The 19,580-nt window shown below is 45.3% G+C and overlaps 1 protein-coding gene and 1 long non-coding RNA gene across 2 annotated transcripts; one reads left to right on the forward strand and one right to left on the reverse strand.

Annotated features, from left to right (window-relative positions):
• The first annotated feature begins 13,626 nt into the window (after positions 1-13,626).
• LOC122535484 lies at positions 13,627-17,905 on the forward strand. The gene is made up of 4 exons (XR_006308176.1): positions 13,627-13,639; positions 14,788-14,797; positions 15,500-15,524; positions 17,712-17,905. It is a non-coding gene; the product is annotated as an uncharacterized LOC122535484 (long non-coding RNA).
• Positions 15,551-17,667, reverse strand: LOC122535483 (fork head domain transcription factor slp1-like). Its single transcript, XM_043667054.1, has 2 exons — positions 16,204-17,667; positions 15,551-16,146 (listed from the first exon to the last, which is right to left on the reverse strand). Exon 1 carries the CDS (start codon positions 17,606-17,608, stop codon positions 16,241-16,243), a length of 1,368 nt encoding a protein of 455 aa, XP_043522989.1. The 5' UTR covers positions 17,609-17,667; the 3' UTR covers positions 15,551-16,146; positions 16,204-16,240.
• Positions 17,906-19,580: the final 1,675 nt, after the last annotated feature.

Consider the following 19,580-nt stretch of genomic DNA (forward strand, 5'->3'; position numbering starts at 1 on the left):
ATCAAGTACGCAGTAACAAGTACGTGGCCCAGTCTAGACAAGTGCACCGTCCCTGCCTAGGATAGGATAAAAATCTCCCGGAAATGTTTTCGACACCGACTGAAAACAGAAATATTTTGAGGTTGAGTATTATACCGTTATTTGCTCCCATTTGTTATCATAATATAACCGCTATTTCGGAAATCAGTTTTAATGCCGGTATAAGACGGTATTTTCATCGGTATTTGATGCCCACAATGGTAAAAATACCGAAATATATACCGGTACGGTACCGCTTTACCGACGAAAACACATTTTTCATTTTCTACGTACAGTGACTCTTGTTAATATTCGGACATCGTGCTATTCAAAATATTGAATCGTGGATTTCGATTGTTTATAATAGTAAATTTGGATTAATTTTTTAATAATATAATAGAACATTCATTATAGTTTATACTAACGTAAATTTTACTTATTTATTGCACATACTTTTTTTCATGTCAAAGAATAAACTGAACCATGTCGAAATGTAGCGCGGCAAAAATATTCGGACATTTGAGGAACTACGATATTTCAACCTGAAAATTGTCAACATAAACGATAATGAATATTTTGTTAGGTAGTTCTTAACTTCAATGATATATCGCAGACGCTTGGGCATATTTCCAGTTCCAATTTCTTTGAAGTAATTTAGCGGAATATTCTTCCATTCTACGATTAATCGTTCTTTCAACTCCTCTACGTCAATTAGTCATTTTTCACCGAGAAAAAGGAAAAACGTATCTAGAAATCGGTCATCTTTTAAAATTAAGTAACAGTATCGTGGCTGATATTGCATGGAGATGAACAACGATGAAATTAGTATTAGAAATAATAAAGGATACGTGTGTAAGCGTCATCAAATTTACTATCGGCAGCATTATGAAAACATTTAATCATTGTCTCCTTTTCCTTTTCTAATGTATTAATATTTTATTTACCGGTATTACACCGGTATTGTATCGAAATACATCTAACCGACCTAACATCGTTTTGATAGCATCATACCGGTATTCCCACCACTTCCGTTTCATCAAACGTAATCGAATAGTAACCCGAATATTTTCCCGGTATCCGTAATACCGATTCGGTCTCTGGTTTTCGATGCGTCGTCGCGTCGTCGCGTCGTCGCGTCGTCGCGTCGTCGTTGGCCGAGGCCACCATTATTAAGCACGGAGACGCATTTTACAGAGTTGTTTGTACGCAGAAATTGCTCGGGAGGGACGCCCACTCGCAAGACGCAGGAAACGCAGATACGAGGAGGACGCGAGGCACGCGAGTCGCGACGTCACTGGTAGCGATAACGCATCGCCTCGAATAGCGTGCACGCGCACGCATAACGCCGAGAGGCTAAACGCGTCCACGTTTACCAACGATGACCAACGCGATCCAACCGTGTCCACGTGCGCTTCGCGTCTCTCCCGGCCGCGCGCGCCATCCTTTAACAGCGATAGTGAGTAACCGAGTAAGCGAGTGATCAAGTGCGAGTACAAATATTCGTGGTTATCAATCGACTACATATATATCGGGCCAACATATATACCGTGGCGCATTCCGTGATTTCTCTAGTGGCGCACGGAACAAGATGTAAAAATATTGAAATTACTTGGTCGATTATTTATTTTCCGAATTTAATCGATATATATCGCCACGATCAATTTCCTTTGGTTTTTCAAAAGCAAAATTTGATATCCTCCCTCCTGTTCCAAGTAATGTTGATGAATTTGAAAGTATCGATAGACGCGAACAAGGAAAGTACCCTTCTCCTCCGTGAAATTAATCAAGAGTAAGCACCGATGAGACTTTAAAGAGTTCAATGATACTCGCTACAACAGAATGAACCCCGAACGTGAATAATTTGACAAATCCCATTAAAAAGTAAGTTATTTTGTCCTTTTCTAATGTCCTTCTCGCATGTTTACTATAGACATTTCTTGTTAAAATAATGCAATTAGCTCGTAAGCTCGTAAGCTCACTTTAGAGAGAAAAATTGACACGTAGGGTACAAAAGTTTGGCCACTCCTGACAAACTTTTGTACGTATCTGTCTACCAGATAATATAATTTACCAACAAGGCAAAAAGTTGCGACGAAAAGTTAGAAAGAAAAAGGCAGACAATCCGGGGAAAACCGGATAAGCTCTCTAAGCAATTGCGTGGTTAAGCGGGTAATTTGAAGCGATTATGACTGGCGATTTGCGATCCATGGAGACGCGAGGTCACGGAGAACTTGTCGAGGCTGTAGCGCGTCGTATCGCTCACCGTCAGCCGCATGCCGCGTACGACAAACGCCTCTGAACCTAAACTAATCCGTTCGGACGAAACGTAAAGTCACCCTTCGAGCGCGCACCGAGCGGGTACCGTGACTAATCGATCACGACGCAACCGGTCTTTCACCCTCTCTTCTGTCTCCAGTCGAGTTTTAATCGCCCGTTCATCATCACCGCGTCGACTTTCACCAGCGTGATCGGTGATCTTTCCAACTCGCAAATACTCGGCCGTCTCTAAACGGCCGTCGCTCTCGAAATCGATTCAATCAACCAATTGGGAAATATTTCACCCGACAAAGATTTCACGGTCGATGGAGAAAGAACGGAAAGAACGGAAAGAACGGAAAGAACGGAAAGAACTGTCTCGATCCGAAGCGAGAGAGCAACTTGTTATCGTCAAAAAGTTCTGCTCGATCGCGAGATACACCACCGTCGGCCCTGGATTAGACGAGTCCGTACTAAGTAACAACGGTGAGACACAATGTGCAAGAAACACTGACAAACTGAGAGACGAAACGTGTCGTTTTCGAGCGGGGACCAACCCGTCAGCGGTCACCCCAAATGACGTCCGTGCCAAGAGACGCGACAACGTTTGTAGAAAGGGAGGACGAGCCGTCCGTAAACAACGGCGCAAATAGAGTTGCGTGCACTTTTGGCCCAGAGGTTAGCAGCATTGAAAATGCGTGACGAAACAAGAATGACACGTGTACGCGCGGCGGGCAGAGAGCCGCAGCGCAGCTAAACTGTTGTGAGTTGTGAGTCACGTGTTACCAGGATACGCGTACCACGTATACGCATCAAGGATCTCGAGAATAACCAACAGCCCCGGAAGAGAAAACAGCACCGAGTGCATCCGAGTGGAAGAGGTTTGGGCTTTCCCATGGTGACTTTAATTTCATCCATTGTTCCCCGGCCCGGCCCGGCATTGCCCGTTCACCACCCTAGTTTATCATCCACCAGCAACGATTGCTCTGCTTCCCGAAAGCGTCATTTGCCAGCTTTCGCATCGTACGCTTTATCGTACGCGCTTGGAAAGGAACAAGTTTTCAGTCCGGACAACAGCAACGACAACAAGAAAGAAAAAATACAAAACAAAGCAAAGCGATCGGCTACTGTTAGCCGAAATATGAAATATTATTTGTCAAATAAAAGTTTAAAATCAATGCATGTACAATCCGTATGATTCCATAACTTGCTAATTTTAATACAATTGCCTGATGATCTGCCAGTGATTTTCTAATAATTACTACACTCTTGTCCCAAACAAAAGCTACCACAGCAGCGTTTGTTTACATCTGGTTCTTCGTCCACTCGTTGAACGACTATAGACGACTAACCTAGATACGTATGGCAAGCGAATTAATTAGTTCGGTAGGTCGAGAAGAAACGAGAAGAAAAGAGAAGAAAAAAGAAGAGAAGAGAAGAGAAAGGGGGGGGGGGGAAGGGAGAAAAAGAGAAAAGAGTGAGGGGGGGGGGGAGGAACATCGAAAGTCGTCCGTTGGTAAATTTTCGCGAACGAAAGCGTGGTTGGTTCCAATTGAATCGGTCAATTCTGGGGAGAAAAACGGTGGCATCCGGCGCGCGCTGTGAGGTCAAGTAGACGACCTCGTATCCTGGGTCTTGGTTAGACCCTTGCCTCGTTGACGGCTGCGCCCACGGGTCAAACACTTTGACTCGCGACTGCTTCCAACTGCCCCCTAGACAACTTGACAATTATTCTTATCGTTATTGCGTGCGTGTTCCGCGGTGTCCATCTCGTAAATACTCCACGACCACCAACTCTGACTTCATTCATAAAATTCTACGATTTCCGAGAACGACCGCGGCTTCAATGAACGTAGCGACACGGCTACCACCTTTGACCTTCGGTTCAAAAGTTGAACCTGTCCAGGCCAGGAGACCAACGTTTTCCAATGAATTCCACGATCGATCGTTTCTTTCCTTTCGCAAAATATCCAGTTACATCCAGTTCAGTCTGATATTTTTGCAAGCCAAATGAGACGTCTCTTTTCGATTTTTAAGCTCGAAAACGGAAAATGAAAGCGGAATGAAAGCCGAGCGAAGTAAGAAGGAGAGGAAGAAAGGAAACAAACGGCGGCAAAGGTATCGAAAATTCTTCAACTTGGAAGATCAATTGGAAGAACGAGCGCTCGGCAAAACCTGTGTCGTTATACGTGAAAAAAAAAAAAAAAAATACTTGTCGTGCTTTTACGTTAATCGCGACGGTAAACGCTGCGTATAGTAACATGATCGGTGTTGTAATTTTCAGCTGAGGGATGAAAGCGTGCCGATATAAAGAATAAAAATAAAGACGAACGCGAAAGGATATCGTGAGCGAGCGAGCGAGCGAGCGATCGCCGAGGGGTGGAGAATTTACTCTTGCGTGTACGTACGAGTATTAACGGCTGATTTGATACGGAGCAACGTTCGCATAGGAGGGGGGATTTCGAAACGATCAGGAAAACGTGTCTGGATACTCGATGTGTTAACCCGTTGCCCATTTGAACAGCACTCGTGACCCTTTAAAACAAACAGGACTAGTCGCCTGGGGAACAAAGATGCGAGAACGAGTAGCGGAGAAATGAAAACGAAGAGAAAAAGACGAGGAGCGAAAGGGCGAGCGAAGGAGATTTATCGGGTTTAACCCTCTGATGCTCGATTTCGTAAGTGGCGCGTATTATGTATACAAGTGGCACAGCTGTGGAACAAAACGGCCCCCATTATTTCTCGGTACTTGCGCCGCTATTAACGGGAATCGATGAAACTACAACTTCAACTACATTTGCTGTTCGATAACAATTACCCACCTATCGTACGATACGCGTCCATTGCTATATTCGTTCCTTCCACCGAATGATCAGACGACATATACATACGTACATACATACATACATACATACATACATACATACAATACTATCAAGAAACGATTAACCCTCATCGACGATTTCAAACTTTCAGTTTCTCCAATATTTATTTCGTCGTTGACAAAAATATTTTGGCACATTTTGTTTTTGATAATTACAATCTAATCTACCATCTACTGTCATATCGATGCCTATCTTTAACAAATACACATTAGGTACCTAACTGTCTAATATATTAAATCAATCGATAATTTCAAGTTTAATTCAGTCTTTGATATTTATTTTATTACAGATAAAAATACTGTGTTTTTTGATCGTTGTAACCTTACGTTACGTCAAGAATCCCGAATAAATATTAGATAGAATTTTTTTTTAAAACTTGCCTATTGAATCAATCGATAATTTGAGACTTGTCTCTGATATTTATTTTATTGTTGATAAAAATACTTTGTTTTTAATTACAATCTACTCGTGTAATACTCTTCTGTCGTCGAATAAATAATTAGCCTAGAATTTTTTTTCAAGTTTTTTTTTTATAGTATTAAATCTGAATAATGGTCGCTACTATGCGAGTATCCAAGTACAAATACCAAATAGCTTATGCCACAAACGTCGACGATTGCAGCGAGGAAATAGTCAGCGGAGAATCGTCACGCTACTCGCTTAGTACCAACTCGCTTAGTATCAACTGTACATGTATATTTGACGAGATATTTACACATTTACGGATTTACGGATCGTCGCGTGCATCGCGTGGTAACCTACTCCAGGATGGGTCAAGGTAAAAAGGGGAGTGAGAGAGAGAGAGAGAGAGAGAGAAAAAATGGTTGGCAGAGAGAATGCAGAGTGTGGTGGGTGGCACGCGCCCAGTGCCGTAACTTTAATATATAAACGCTTAACAGGCTCGGTGTAACACGAGACACATCGGAAGGGACGTCAACCGAGTGTCACTCAGTCATTCAGTCAGCTCCACTCGTTTCGTGCTCTCTTCCCTCTTCTCTCTAGGCAACATTCGCCTCCTCTCGCTCTCGCTCTCGCTCCGCCATTCTTGCGGCAACTATTCGCGCTAGTACAACACGCAACGCGCACGCGTATCCGCACTCACACTCGCATTCCTATTCCCAAGGAGGATGAGATCGAGTTCCGAGCGAACCACGATAACATCCGAGGGGAGAAACAACACGACCCTTATCTATCGCTTATCGTTCCTTCCATTCTGTTCCATTTTCCCTTTCTTTCTTTCTTTCTTTCTTTCTTTCTTTCTTTCTTTCTTTTCCTTTGCCAAACTCGACCGAATCATCCGAAACTCCATTTGCCACTCGTTGGAAAATTTTCCAATCGTGCTCTGATTTTCCATCGTCCAACTAGCCAACTGTACTATGGAGGAAGAGAGCGAAAAAGAAAGAAGGAGATAGGGGAGGGGAGACAATGGCAAACTGAATGAAGGCTAAATGTCACGAGATTTAAGTACCGCTGAGCTACCGGTTTAAATGGTCATTCGTTAGAGGCGCGGCGGACAGAATGGGAGAAAGATGCCACGGTGGATGTAGCAAAGACAACGTCGTTGTTGCTCTTTCATTCCACCTTCAGTCCACTCGACATTCGAGCTCACCATTTAAGCAGCAAGTGCTCGGTACCTACCGACGAGTTTTCACTTTCGTCGGCCAAAGTGGACTCTTTGCCGATTCATCTGCCGCGCCTCCCTGCCCAATGACGTGCAATTATTATAGATACCTATTTGTTATTAATATTATTAATATTAGATATCGATTACTAGCCTAGGTATCGATATATGAATACGTATTCCAACATTACGAGCAGTTTTATTTTCCAATCGCAATTTTGCGAGCAACAGTGACGCGAAGAAAAGAAAGAAACGGAACAAGTCGGAAGCCTGTCGTTGTACAAACAACTCTCAACTCTCAACTCATCTATTGCGCCAAGCAATTAACCTTTTTCGCTCGTCAGGTCCTTCTAAGGTTTCTTTCCTTCTCCTCGTCTACCGAATAAATCGAAACGTTTCTAAATTTGAATTCATTCCTCTGCATCATTTCATTTCATTTCATTAATTTGACTTTTACTGACAGTAACAGTCGATCGATTGAATAAACGAATGAATAACCTTGTACCTTCGTTAATGATAATATTGGTTTGATTTATAAAAAATAATTGCGTTTTTTTCAAATAGATGTATACGTATACCTTAAAATACGTATAACTTCATTTTAAGCTAATTGTAAGCAAATTTATTCTGTAATCTGTTGTCTAGTTGTTCAAGCTTGTGACTGATTCATTATAATGAACGATATAATAATTGTATCAAAGTTTTTTGCTTCTCGTCAAAGTTCATTTGCAATTAATTACTTTTTGTCCTAGTAAAAAAAAAAAAAAGAAAAAAAAAAATAAAAGACCGATAACATTTTCATAGAAGATGAACCTTTCGATTTCCGATTTCTCTTCTCTCTTCCTCGTGGATCGTTCGTAGAATATGGACGCGTCACCGTATAACGCGCAAGCCAGTAGGTAGGTAATCGTAAGCCGCGAGTAATTCCGCGGCACCACTGCTCCAAGATGCTTTCTGCGAGAATTCTCAAGAAACAATTACCGGTCTAAACGAAGCTAATTGAAGTCATTCAAGATCATGGCGAACGGTGGCGGTGTTGGCTGGCGTGTCGCAGAAGAGGACAGGGACAACGCATTGTAAATTGCGTTTTGCCCCCGGGTTTGAGTTTACTCGGTGCGTAAACGAGCGAGTGCTCGTTTCCACCGCGTCTAATAAAGTTGAATGAAGCGCCTGCGAGCGTCTTTCTCGCGCCAGCGTCTTCTCGGGCCACGTGCTCGCTCTTCGTGTCTCGTTACTCCTTTGCGACACGACACGCTTCCGGCCGTTATCGTTCCGCCGCTCCGTCGCTTCTTTCGTTTATAATCCCTACCATACTTCCCCTTCTCGCGACTCCCTTCTTCAAACTCACTCACAGTGTTCCTTCAACTGACACGAGTGACAGCACAGCGTTCTTTCAACCCCCGTCTTCTACTTTCCTATGACAGACTTCTGTTACTTCTGTTACCTTGTTCGTTTCACCTAGCATTTACGTTCATCTTGCTCGTTAATATTGCGCAATCCAATCGTGGAAATTTAACGCAGCTCTCCTCGATATCGATTACTTTAGATTCGCCGAGCGAAACCGAAAAGAAAGAGGGAGGCCGCCGGCGTTTCCATCTACTTCAGCCGGATCTTGGAACGTTCTCTCGGCTCTCCTCTTGCCAACTTCCCGTCCGTTTCCATCCTTTCCACGCTTTCGTTTGTTCGCGCGTTTCTTCTTCTCCTCCCCCCCCCCCCCCCCCCCAAAGCTCGAACTCGTCTGTTCCGCTCGAACGTTGACAGAGTTTTTTCGAACAGCCGACATACGAGCAGCCGCTCATTCATTCGGCCATCCGAACGCCGCACCGCTCGTACATTCGTTCATTCATTCGTTTAACACTTTTGTGCTGCTACACGAAGATACGGGTTGTCTGTCGCGGCGCGGCGCGGCGCGGCGCAGCGGTACGCGCCTGGGAACCTCTTAACTGTTTTGTATAACGTGATTACTTCAATCCCGTCTCTCTACTACAATCCACCGTCTACCGTCTGAATCCGGACTAGCTTTTATTGAGTTTCACGCATCGACGCCGCGCACGATCCTCCCTTTCCTCCGTCACTTCGTTTAGATATACTCGTATACAAGTATGAGATGAAACAACCGCTTGTCTTTTCGTTTCAACGCTAATTTCTAGCTTCCCGTTAACTGTTAACCTGAACGTTAAAAATGTATAAATTATCGGACATAAAAATCGCGTTTCGCACGCGATTGCCCATTAAAAATTTACCTACTTGAAAAAAAGAAACGTTTGTCACTTGGTTAAACGTTACCAACCGACATCCACTCGCACGAGCGTCAAGCTGAGATCTTTTCTTTCCTGTTCCAATGAAAAAAAACATACATCTGCAGCGTCTAACGAAAGTAAGTAAACAGTCGATATTTGCAGAGACCGAATCACTATTACAGATACCGGTAAAATATTAGTATTTTTAGGTTACTATTCGATTACGTTTGATGAAACGGAAATGGTGCGAATACCGGTATCAAAACGATGTTAGGTCGGTAAATGTATAATACCAGTATAATACCGGTAAAATATTAATATATTAGAAAAGGAAATGGAGACAATGATTAAATGTTTTCATAAAGCTGTCAATAGTAATTTAACAATTTCTATTCAGTGATATCATACCGACGAGTTCAAAGGAAAAAGAAAGCGACAAATTGTTGTATACGATTCGGTCACTCGTTACGGTCCGCGCAAGAGGTTAATAAACGTTGGCCGAAAAATTAATAGTTTCAAAGTTACAAACCATTTTTTGCTTCGAAGAAACGAATTGTATACCGGGTACACGAACCGACGAATTCGTCAGACACTGATACAAATAACCAATGTCGGACAAACAGCCAATAAATAGTCGAAGCTAGTTGTCACGAGCTTTAAATTAAAAATTCGGGGAAATCTGCGGGGTGAAGACGTGGATCGGGACGTGGAAAGAGGAAAGAAAACGTCAGAGAGTATGAGTGATTGCGTTCGTGGAAAGTGGGCGTCCGCAAGAGGTCGAGAGGGAAGGAGAGGAAGAAGAAGAGGAAGAGGAAGAGGAAGAGGAAGAGGAAGAGGAAAGGGCGACGCGACCGAAAGCCCGCAAACTGGTTCGCTCCAGACGAGCAATCGCCAGCAGCTCGCGCAATTGCTACCGAGCGTGCGGAGGTGGCGCTGTTAGGAACATGGCACTGTTAGCGTCTTCTCTCCGGCTTAACCCTTCTTCTTGCTCGCTTAAATAAATCAACCGAGTCATCATCTCGCGACGAGAGTACGAACACGGCTACTTACATAGGTACGCGCGGCCTTACGTCACTCGCGCGTGGCCGAATCACCAACATGCTACATTGTACTTGATACTATCCTTGAATCTTACTCGAAATTGACCGCAATCAAAGTGCCACGTCAACATTCTCTGCGCGGTAACCAACCACTCGTCAAGCACGTATGCGTCACGAAAAATCAAGCGGACTTCCGCTCGCTTCCCGACCATTTCTCGATCGTCTCGCCTTGCGCGTTCCTCTCTAATTACTACAGTTCACCCGTTCTTCTTCTTCTTCTTCTTCTTCTTCTCCTCTTTGCAGAAAATTCAACAAGAATTCGTCAAAAGACACAAAGTGAAATTGCAACGAAAGGAAGGATCTGTACGCGACGCGTTCTGTGCGCGGAGAATTTGGAGAAACTTTCGAAAGAGATCGGGCGAGACTCGGACGCGGACGGTTGAAAAGAAATGGAAAGGTCGGGAAGCGTAGCGAATAAACCGCAAATCGGCCACCATCGCGCTCACGGCGCATCCCCATAGGCTAGAAATTCGGAGCCCCTGTTCTTCTTCCCCCGAGCTGCCTAGGGGACAGAAGCTACCCCTGCGGCAAGAGGAAACCTTCTGCTCGAAAGCAAAACCAGTCTATTCCTTTCACTCCGTGGAAGAAAGAGAGGGGAAGCTGGAAACTGCGCGCAACAATCCCCGCAACAATCTCCGCAACGCGTTCCTAGATACATACGTACGTACGTACACACACGTGTGTGCTACGTGGTTGCTTGCGCGTGTATGCACCTACGAATGAAAATAATGTAACACGCTCCCATTGAAATCTATTGACGCGCCAACCCCAAACGCGTCGGGCACATGTGCGATGCGCCTATTCTATTTGGACCAATTTCGTCCGAGAGAGAGAGAGAGAGAGAGAGAGAAGACCATCGCCGTTTATATCGTGTATCGTGGATACATGCTTATTTACCCATAAGTAACGTGTGTACGTGTGCCGGTGACTCTTGTGAGAACGCAAAATGGCGATGTCAAAATAACCGTAGGCAATTTCGAAAGAGAACTCGAGAACCAACCGGCCGCGCCGAGATCGTCGCGCCGCGTCGCGTCACGTCTCTATTCGTACCGATAGATACGTCCACTAAATATGTATGTATGCATGTATGTACGTACGTATGTATCTCTGTAGAACTACGCCGGTTACGCCGATCTGCGTGGTTCGATGTGCAAGGCAATTTCATCGACGGCAAGGGTCCGTCGCCCGTCCAACGCGTGCAACGCGAATACCTTTTTATCGCGCGAATCACGCGACAATCATCTGGCATTAGCGAAATGGTATTACAAGGGCTCCGAAAGGCATCGTCGCGGCAACCCTAGCCCAGTCGGCCCGACTCTGGCTCTGCGACCAGCGCTGACGACATCGACAATAATGTAATAGCGCAAAGTAATTCAGCGAGTTACCGACTACTTACTAAAATGCCACGAACACTTGTGATCTTTACGCGTTTTGCACGCCCTGTTTTGCTCGCTCGCTCGCTCGCTCGCTCGCTGTTGCTGCGTGCCTCTGCGTATGCTCCAACGCGTCTATGCAGAAATTCAGATTCCGCGCACGCTCGAAATCCACTTTCTGCTCGCTCTGCTTTTCTGAGCCAAGTTTCGATCTTAACAGCCTCCCCATACACATTTCTAGATTTCACGACGCGTGCGTTGCAATGAAACTGACTCTAATCGACTCTGATGCAAATTTCACGAAATCTGAAATGCTCAATGCACGTTTCAACGCGTGCGAGGATGACGTTCGCGACACTGTGAGTGAAATTGCTTGCTCGTACGTTGCGTCGATCGTCCAAAAGATTTAAAAGAAAAACAAACTTAATTTCGGACCGACATTCGTCGACGAAGATAAAAGCAACGGGGGATCAGATAGGTAGAGACAACTGGCGCTGATTGAAACGAATCACGTTGAAAGTAAAGGATCGTTGTACCGAGAAAACGTGAAAGAAAAAAAAGGGCTAAACTACTTTCGCACGCACGCGGATAGAGAAGAACGTCTATCGCACAGACGGAGAAGTAACACGCCCATAGAGTGTACTCGCCACTTGGAGCAATTGACCACGCAAGTGTTTATCGTCCCCTTCGACTACGTGATGCTATGCAACATTCGTTCAATCTTGCTTTATACGCTTACTTAGCCGCTGACAACTGTTATCGGTTCGGTGATAACGCGCCATCCCAGCGCTAATACATTCCTGTAATTACCAGGGAGGTTAGTTCCGATTCGCGGCCGGTCTGTGTCGACGAATCGAACGTCTAAATCGATAGCACGACGATACCGAGTTGAAAAGCCACAAACCTAATGGCCATTTGACCCAACAACGTTTGAAATTCGTCTAGCAGTACGTACTATATATATATATATATATATATATCTTTCTATTATACCACCGAGAATAGCATGATTTACACAGATGGCTCGATACTGGAGATACTTTGCGTTAATTGCTTCATTGGTCGGACAAAGTGATGGAAAATATAACTAATAAATGATAAATAGTCGAACGAAAAAAATGGACGGACAGCTCGAAAAGAAGACGAATATAGATACGCAAGTGTACATTGGACTGACATCTCAAAATGCAACTAATTCCATTTTAAAATTCACTGTGCAATCTGGCAGCTGATTGTTCAAGCTTTTAGGAAAAGTAAATCTCGTTAACAACCGTTTGTTTCGCGTCGATTTCAAAATGGAAAATCAGAAAGGAACAGTTTGCTGTACTTTCGACAAAGGAAAGGAACGTTGTCTAAGCTCACAAAATATTATCTAAACTGCAGCAGCATCAGAATTGGTTTGCTAAATTTCACTATTGAACGTCAAATTATTCTTCAAACACTTTTCTTTTTTTTTTTTTTGAATGCGAAATAATAAAGTCATTCGAATAATGGCAAAAGGTAATTGAACAAAATGGTCGATATATTGGTAAGTTTTTGTTTCTCGTGAAAAATTCGCATTTTCATTTGCGCACGCAAAGAGAAAAGAAAAACAATTTGCAGTTAATTTTTGACCAACTTAATAATGCGTCTGCCACGAAGAATTAAAGAGAGAGAGAGAGAGAGAGAGAGAGAGAGAGAGAGAGAGAGACAGAGAAAGTTTAAAGCGGGAGAAGGAATGCGAAACGCGTGTTGGAGCGGAGAGGCCGCGCGGGTCACAATCTCATCTACAGATCCTAATCGGTCGTCCGTCTCTTTCTCCTCCTCCTTCTCTTCCTCTTTCTGTTTCGCGTGTTTCTCGGCCCTTCGTTTAAGCGCTTAAACCCTCCGTTCGAGCTACGCGAGAGCGCGTACGCTATTATCTTATTTACGCCTCATTGTCTCAATGTATCATAGCAATATCCAGCAGTCACTCGTACCGAGCAACAACACGCTGCCGAGTCGAGTCGCTTCGAGTCGAGTCCACGTGAAAGTAGCTCGTTTTAGAGCCATCATCCGTCCTTTTCGACCAGAGACCGAATCGGTATTACGGATACCAATAAAATACCGGCATTTTTTAGGTAACTATTCGATTACGTTTGATGAAACCAAAATGATACGAATACCGGTGTGATGCTACCAAAACGAGTTAGGTCGGTAGATGTATTTCGGTATAATACCGATGTAATACCGGTAAATAAAATATTAATATATTAGAAAAGGAAAAAGAGACAATGATTAAATGTTTTCATAAAGCTGTCGATAATAAATTTGATGACGCTTACACACGTATACTTTATTATTTCTAATACTAATTCATCCTTGTTCCTCTCCATACAATATCAGCCACGATACTCTTACTTCATTTTAAAAGATGATCGATCACTCGATACGTTTTTCTTTTTTGAAAAATGACTAATTGTCGTACGTCGATAAATCGAAAGAGGAGTTAAAACGATTAATCGCAGAATGGAAGAATATTCCGCTAAATTACTTCAAAGAAATTGGAACTGGAAATATGCCCAAGCGTCTGCGGTATATTATTGAAGTTAAGAACTACCTAACAAAATATTCATTATCGTTTATGTTGACAATTTTCAGGTTCAAATATTGTAGTTCCTCAAATGTCCGAATATTTCTTCCACGCTACATTTCGATATAGCTCAGTTTAGTGTTTGTGTATTAAGAAAAGTATGTGCAATAAATAAATAAAATTTACGTTACTGTAAACTATAATGAGTGTTCTATTATATTATTAAAAAATTAATCCAAATTTACTGTTATAAACAATCGAAATCCACGACAATATTTTGAATAGCACGATGTCCGAATATTAATGAGTCAATGTACGTAGAAAATGAAAAATGTGTTTTCGTCGGTAAAGTGATACCGTACCGGTATATATTTCGGTATTTTTACCGCTATGGACATCAAATACCAATAAAATACGTATGAAAATACCAGTAAGACCGTCTTATAATGATTTCGCAAATAGCGGTTATACTACGATAATGTGGGCAAATACCGGTATAATACCTAAGCCTCACAATATTTCGGTCTGTCTCTGGATGTAATACCTAAACCTCAAGATATTTCGGTTTTCATTCTCTATTTTCGGCAATACTCTTCTCGCTAAACGTTTCTACACGCGCGATAATAGGTAATATTAACACGACAATTTATAACTCGATTCTGAAGTACATATTGTCTCGATTGGACATTTAAAAAGGTTCCCATAGGGCAAACCCCTTGTTGCAACTGTAACTGTAATTTTAGATGCGAAACGGTATTTCATACTTTAACTAATACAACTTATTAACATTGGTCAATTTATACCTATTGATGTTCAATTTGAAGAAGTTAAGTTTGATGTTTGAATTAAAATTCAAAGCAGGGTTGCTTTCCTCACGCGGAATGGTTTCTCTAAATCGAAACCGTAAGCTGCACCACAAGCGGTTAAGAGAGAAAATCCTCACGGCGAAAGAGGAGAGTAAAGAGACGGAAAGAGAAGAGAAGAGAAGAAAGGAACGGATGCTGAAATATGGTTTATGGCTAAGCGTTATGGTTAAAGCAATTTCCTATTTTTCGTAGGTCGACCTTGCTTCGCTAGGTATCCACGGTATTCATTGACTTTGCCCCGAACGAAACTTTTATTCCGTGCCATGTTTTGACAGCCGTTGGGTTCTGCCTGTTACTTTTACGATGCCTTTATTGCATACTCGATGAAATTTACGACGCCGAACGAGAAGAAACAATGGCTCGTACGCAATCGCCGGATTCCACCAGGTCCCTGTTTTATAAACTGTTCAAATTTCGATTGTTTAAATCACGACGGGAGTAAGAAGGGGTCTCTTTACTCTTTACTTTAAAAACGAAACGAAACCTAGCGACTGCTACTTTTGCTGACTGTAAAACAGATAAATAAACGAAACAATCTAGAACGAACAAGATGCACAGTAGAGTAATGGAAAAAGAGAGAGAGAGAGAGAGAGAGAGAGAGAGAGAGGCTAAAGGTAATTATGAGTCACGAGATAAGATATTTAGAAAATTGGAACATTTATTTCAACAATTATACGCACGTTGCTCGTGCAACATATATCCACGATCTTTGGATGTATACATTACATATATACACAAAGACGTCTATATCTTACGAATAACAATTATTAACTATGTACATAATTTAACAACGTCGACGAATCTCGATTACCGCAGGCTGCCAGATGTTACACATCTAGGTGGGTGTGCCGTGGGTCCTGGAGATCCGGCGATTCAGAGAGAGATCATCTAAACGAACCTTGTGAATATTTACAACGACAATATATTACTCTGTTACAATCGATCGATCACATTGTCGCGACAAGGTATCGATACCTACTTTTAAAAGTTCAAAGTCGCAAGTTTTTTTGGAAAGAATTTCCATCTCGGAAAAGAAAAGGGGGATGAAGACGCTAGACACATAGAATGGTACCCGCGATAACGGTCGAGACGGGTCGTCGGATGCAGAGTCAACTGCAGCTTTCTCCTCCTCCTGCTCCTCCTGGGAGAGAAAGGGAGAAACCGTGGCAACGTGCAACGTTGCGCTCGGTACATTAGGGAGGAAAGGGTAAGGGGCAAAAAGTTAAAGCAACGAGAAGAAGGAGGAGGGTGATGTGGAGGTGGTGGAGGTGGTGAAGGAAGAGGAGGAGGAGGAGGAGGAGGAGGAGGAGGAGGAGGAGGAGGAGATGGTTCAGCTTTGCCTTCCGGTGAGAACGGTAATCGGTTTAAGCAGCAACTGAGGCGGATTGTGCGTAAGAGATCTCGGCTGTTGTTGCACGGCGACGGAATTGCAAATGGTGACGGGCGGAGAAGAGTGAGGCGACATCGGTTCGGGACTGCTGCCCGGCGAGGCGGTAGCGGACGCCGGCTGTCCCAAAAGAGGCGTCGACGGCGGCTGACTCACGTGGTACCTGGTGGCTGCTGGCTGCTGACTGTGGGCAAACACCGCCGCGTTGCTCTGATGTTGCTGATGCGCGGCCAACGATCTCAGGGTCGAGTAAAAGTCGTAGGGGTTCCGGCATTCCGGCAACGGGATGCCGGACGGGGTGATCCCGGCCGGATATCCAGCGGCGGTCGGAGGCTGAAGCAACCTCTCCATGGAGAACGGGCCGTGTTGCGGCGGAGGCGCGGCGGTGGCTGGCAGCGGCTGCGGTTTACACGGCAAACTGGCGGCGGCCGAGTTGGTGGCCGCGCCGGGTAACAAACTCGCTGGATAACCGGCGGGAGTGGTGGAGTAGGCGCCGGTCGCTGCCGGATAACCGGCGGCGGCTGCCCGGTGCAGATACGGGAGCGTGTACAGCGAGGCTGGCCACCCTGGCGGCCCGTACGCCGATGGGTACAGACCGCCGAGGACGACGCTCCTCTTGAACGCGGCCAGTCGCGATCTCGACGCGGCCGTCGTTCTCCTGCGGAGCTTGCCGGTCGTCCCGCCGATGAACACGTCCTCCGAGCTCGGGTCAAGCATCCAGTAATTCCCTTTGCCCGGGTCGTCGTAGTGCCGTGGAACCTTGACGAAACACTTGTTCAACGAGAGGTTGTGCCTGATCGAGTTTTGCCAGCCCTGCTTGTTGTTCTCGTAGTACGGAAAGTGACGCATGATGTACTCGTAGATGCCGTTCAGGGTCAGCCTCTTCTCCGGGCTCTGCCGAATGGCCATCATGATGAGCGCGTTGTAGCTGTAAGGCGGTTTCTCGCACTTTTTCTTGTCGTCGGTACTTTGCCGATCTTTCAAGTCTTTTTGCTCGGCGGTATTCGCCGTAGCCGTCGTCGCGGCTGGGCTCGCGTTGATCGCCGAATTGACCGCCGAGTTCCTCGAGCAGTCCAGCGGTGGAGTCTCGTTGCCACCGTCCCCGGTCACGTCCAGATCGCTGGAATCATCGCTGTCGTCAATATGTCTCGTGATCTCGGGCGAGACCGATCGACTGACGCTTGGCGCTGGAGTGCCGGCGCACGCCTCCGGCAGGATGCTGCGGATGCTGAAGCTGCTCTTGAGGGCAGCTCGCGGCGGCGGCGAGGCTGTCACCGTCTGTTCCTCGCTGGATCCTTGCATATTCACCATTCTTCCGACACGCGTCTCTCTTTGAGAAACTTTTCGCGAGCACTTTCGAGACGAACGCGCGCGCGCGCGCGCGCACGCGAAAGAGAGAGAGAAAGAGAGAGAGACTGGCAATGTCTTTTCTCGAGTCTGCTCTCCTCTGGAGGAAGAACACGAACGATAACGTCGAGATTCACTGTATGGACGCAAGGACGGTCTTTTGCACGAACACAGCACTCGTAACTCTCTTGGAAGTCTCGTCGTAAACCTCTCCGGTCCTTTCTCCGTTGATGGTGAACGTTCGACTGCGGTAAACGACGGGATGCTATGTTGCCCCGACGGAGCTAGACCGGCTATTCGCTGTCATCCCCGCCACCGTTCCTATATATATCGTCTCCCTGACCACGCCTCCCGAGCCCTCGACTCCCTACACAGCCACAGATCGGACCAATCGGCGCGCCTTCCACCGACCACCTCTTCTCTCCCCACCGTGCTGCTTTGCGGCCAATGTTTGACAGTAAACTGTGCAAACAGCGTGCGGAGTTACGACGGAGGCAGGGATTTCCAAGGTGGCCGATCGTGCTAGGTACTCTCTCTCTCTCTCTCTCTCTCTCTCTCTCTCTCTGTTCGTACTCGTACTCTGTACGTAGTCGACCTGCTGGTCGTGATAGTGGGGAGCGCAGCCGCGACTAAACTCCAAGCCGCCAACTCTCGTATACAAACAAATCCAAACGCTACGATATCTGTATTTCTACGCCCTCGGTACGCTGCGCCGCACCGCACCGCGCCACGCCGCGCCGCGTATCGCTCCGCGTCGCACCGCGCGCCGTTCGTTCGAGCAGCCAACTCTCCGCGGGAAGCGGGTACCACGTTGCTCGTCCACGCGTCAACACACCGACACCAAAGGGGGGTGAATGCCCTTTGTTGCCGCTCGTCGCTCGCGCTCTTCCAGCCTTCCACTGCCAATCCTCTTCGATCGAATCGTCCACAACCTTCGAAATCGATACCCTCCTCTTCCGTTCCTTAGTTCCTTGATCTCTCTCTCTCTCTCTCTCTCTCTCTCTCTCTCTCTCTCTCTCNTCTCTCTCTCTCTCTCTCTCTCTCTCTCTCTCTTCGTCGACCAATCCCTCTTTTCTTTCGTTTCTCTTTTTCTCCTTCGCCCGCGTCACCCCCTTTTCTCCCCCTAGACAGGTACACACGTACACGGTACTTTTTTTCGCATCAAACTTGCAACAACCTCTTAGGGGGTTCGCGTATTATTTATTTTTGCTTTAGCAGCAGGAATATTTCTCGAAATTTGTGAGTTTTGTCAACAAAAACAAGTGTAATCTCAACGGCCTTTTTCACTCTTGTGTTCAAATCACCGTCTTGGGAGATGGACGTACAAAAAGGGTTGGTCATTCGTGACCAGTCAACTCGAATAAATTTTGCTCGCTGTTGTACCCTACTCGTAAGCAGAGGAACAGAAGACATCTTATTCCCGGATTCCTCGTCATTGTCCTCAAAATTCAGGGTGGAGACGCCACGCACAAACAACACCTCTCTAATTCGCACGCTCGTTAAAGCAACCGGAAATCTCTCAGGTAGCAGCTATTGGTCTTCCGGACGATCGAGTCGTTGGATCATCTCACGTGCAATTTCCATTGCGTTTCGAGGAAACGTTTCGTCGATTCAAAGTGTTTCGTCGAGCGTACGACGTTTCTATAAACTCTCGTGATTGTCAAATTTTCGATCGATTTGGCTGTGGTTGCGCCTCGTAGATCACTCGGATTTAATTTAAACTTATTTACATTTATTAAACGATCGATGTAAAACGGTCGCCCACAGTTGAATGAAATTGGACGAGATAACGGCTACCTGTTGGTCTAATGTCCAAAGATGCGTCTAGCCGCACTATGTCGGCACGTTTTACGTGGGCAATACAGATAGGTTCAGCTACCTATCCGTATATCGTTTTAGTTATCGAGAGCGACAACACGCGTGCCAGTTTTCTCGG

The sequence above is a fragment of the Frieseomelitta varia genome, unplaced genomic scaffold, assembly GCF_011392965.1.
Source record: "Frieseomelitta varia isolate USP_RPSP 00005682 unplaced genomic scaffold, Fvar_1.2 scaffold_728, whole genome shotgun sequence".
In the NCBI taxonomy this organism is placed as follows: Eukaryota; Metazoa; Arthropoda; class Insecta; order Hymenoptera; family Apidae; genus Frieseomelitta; species Frieseomelitta varia.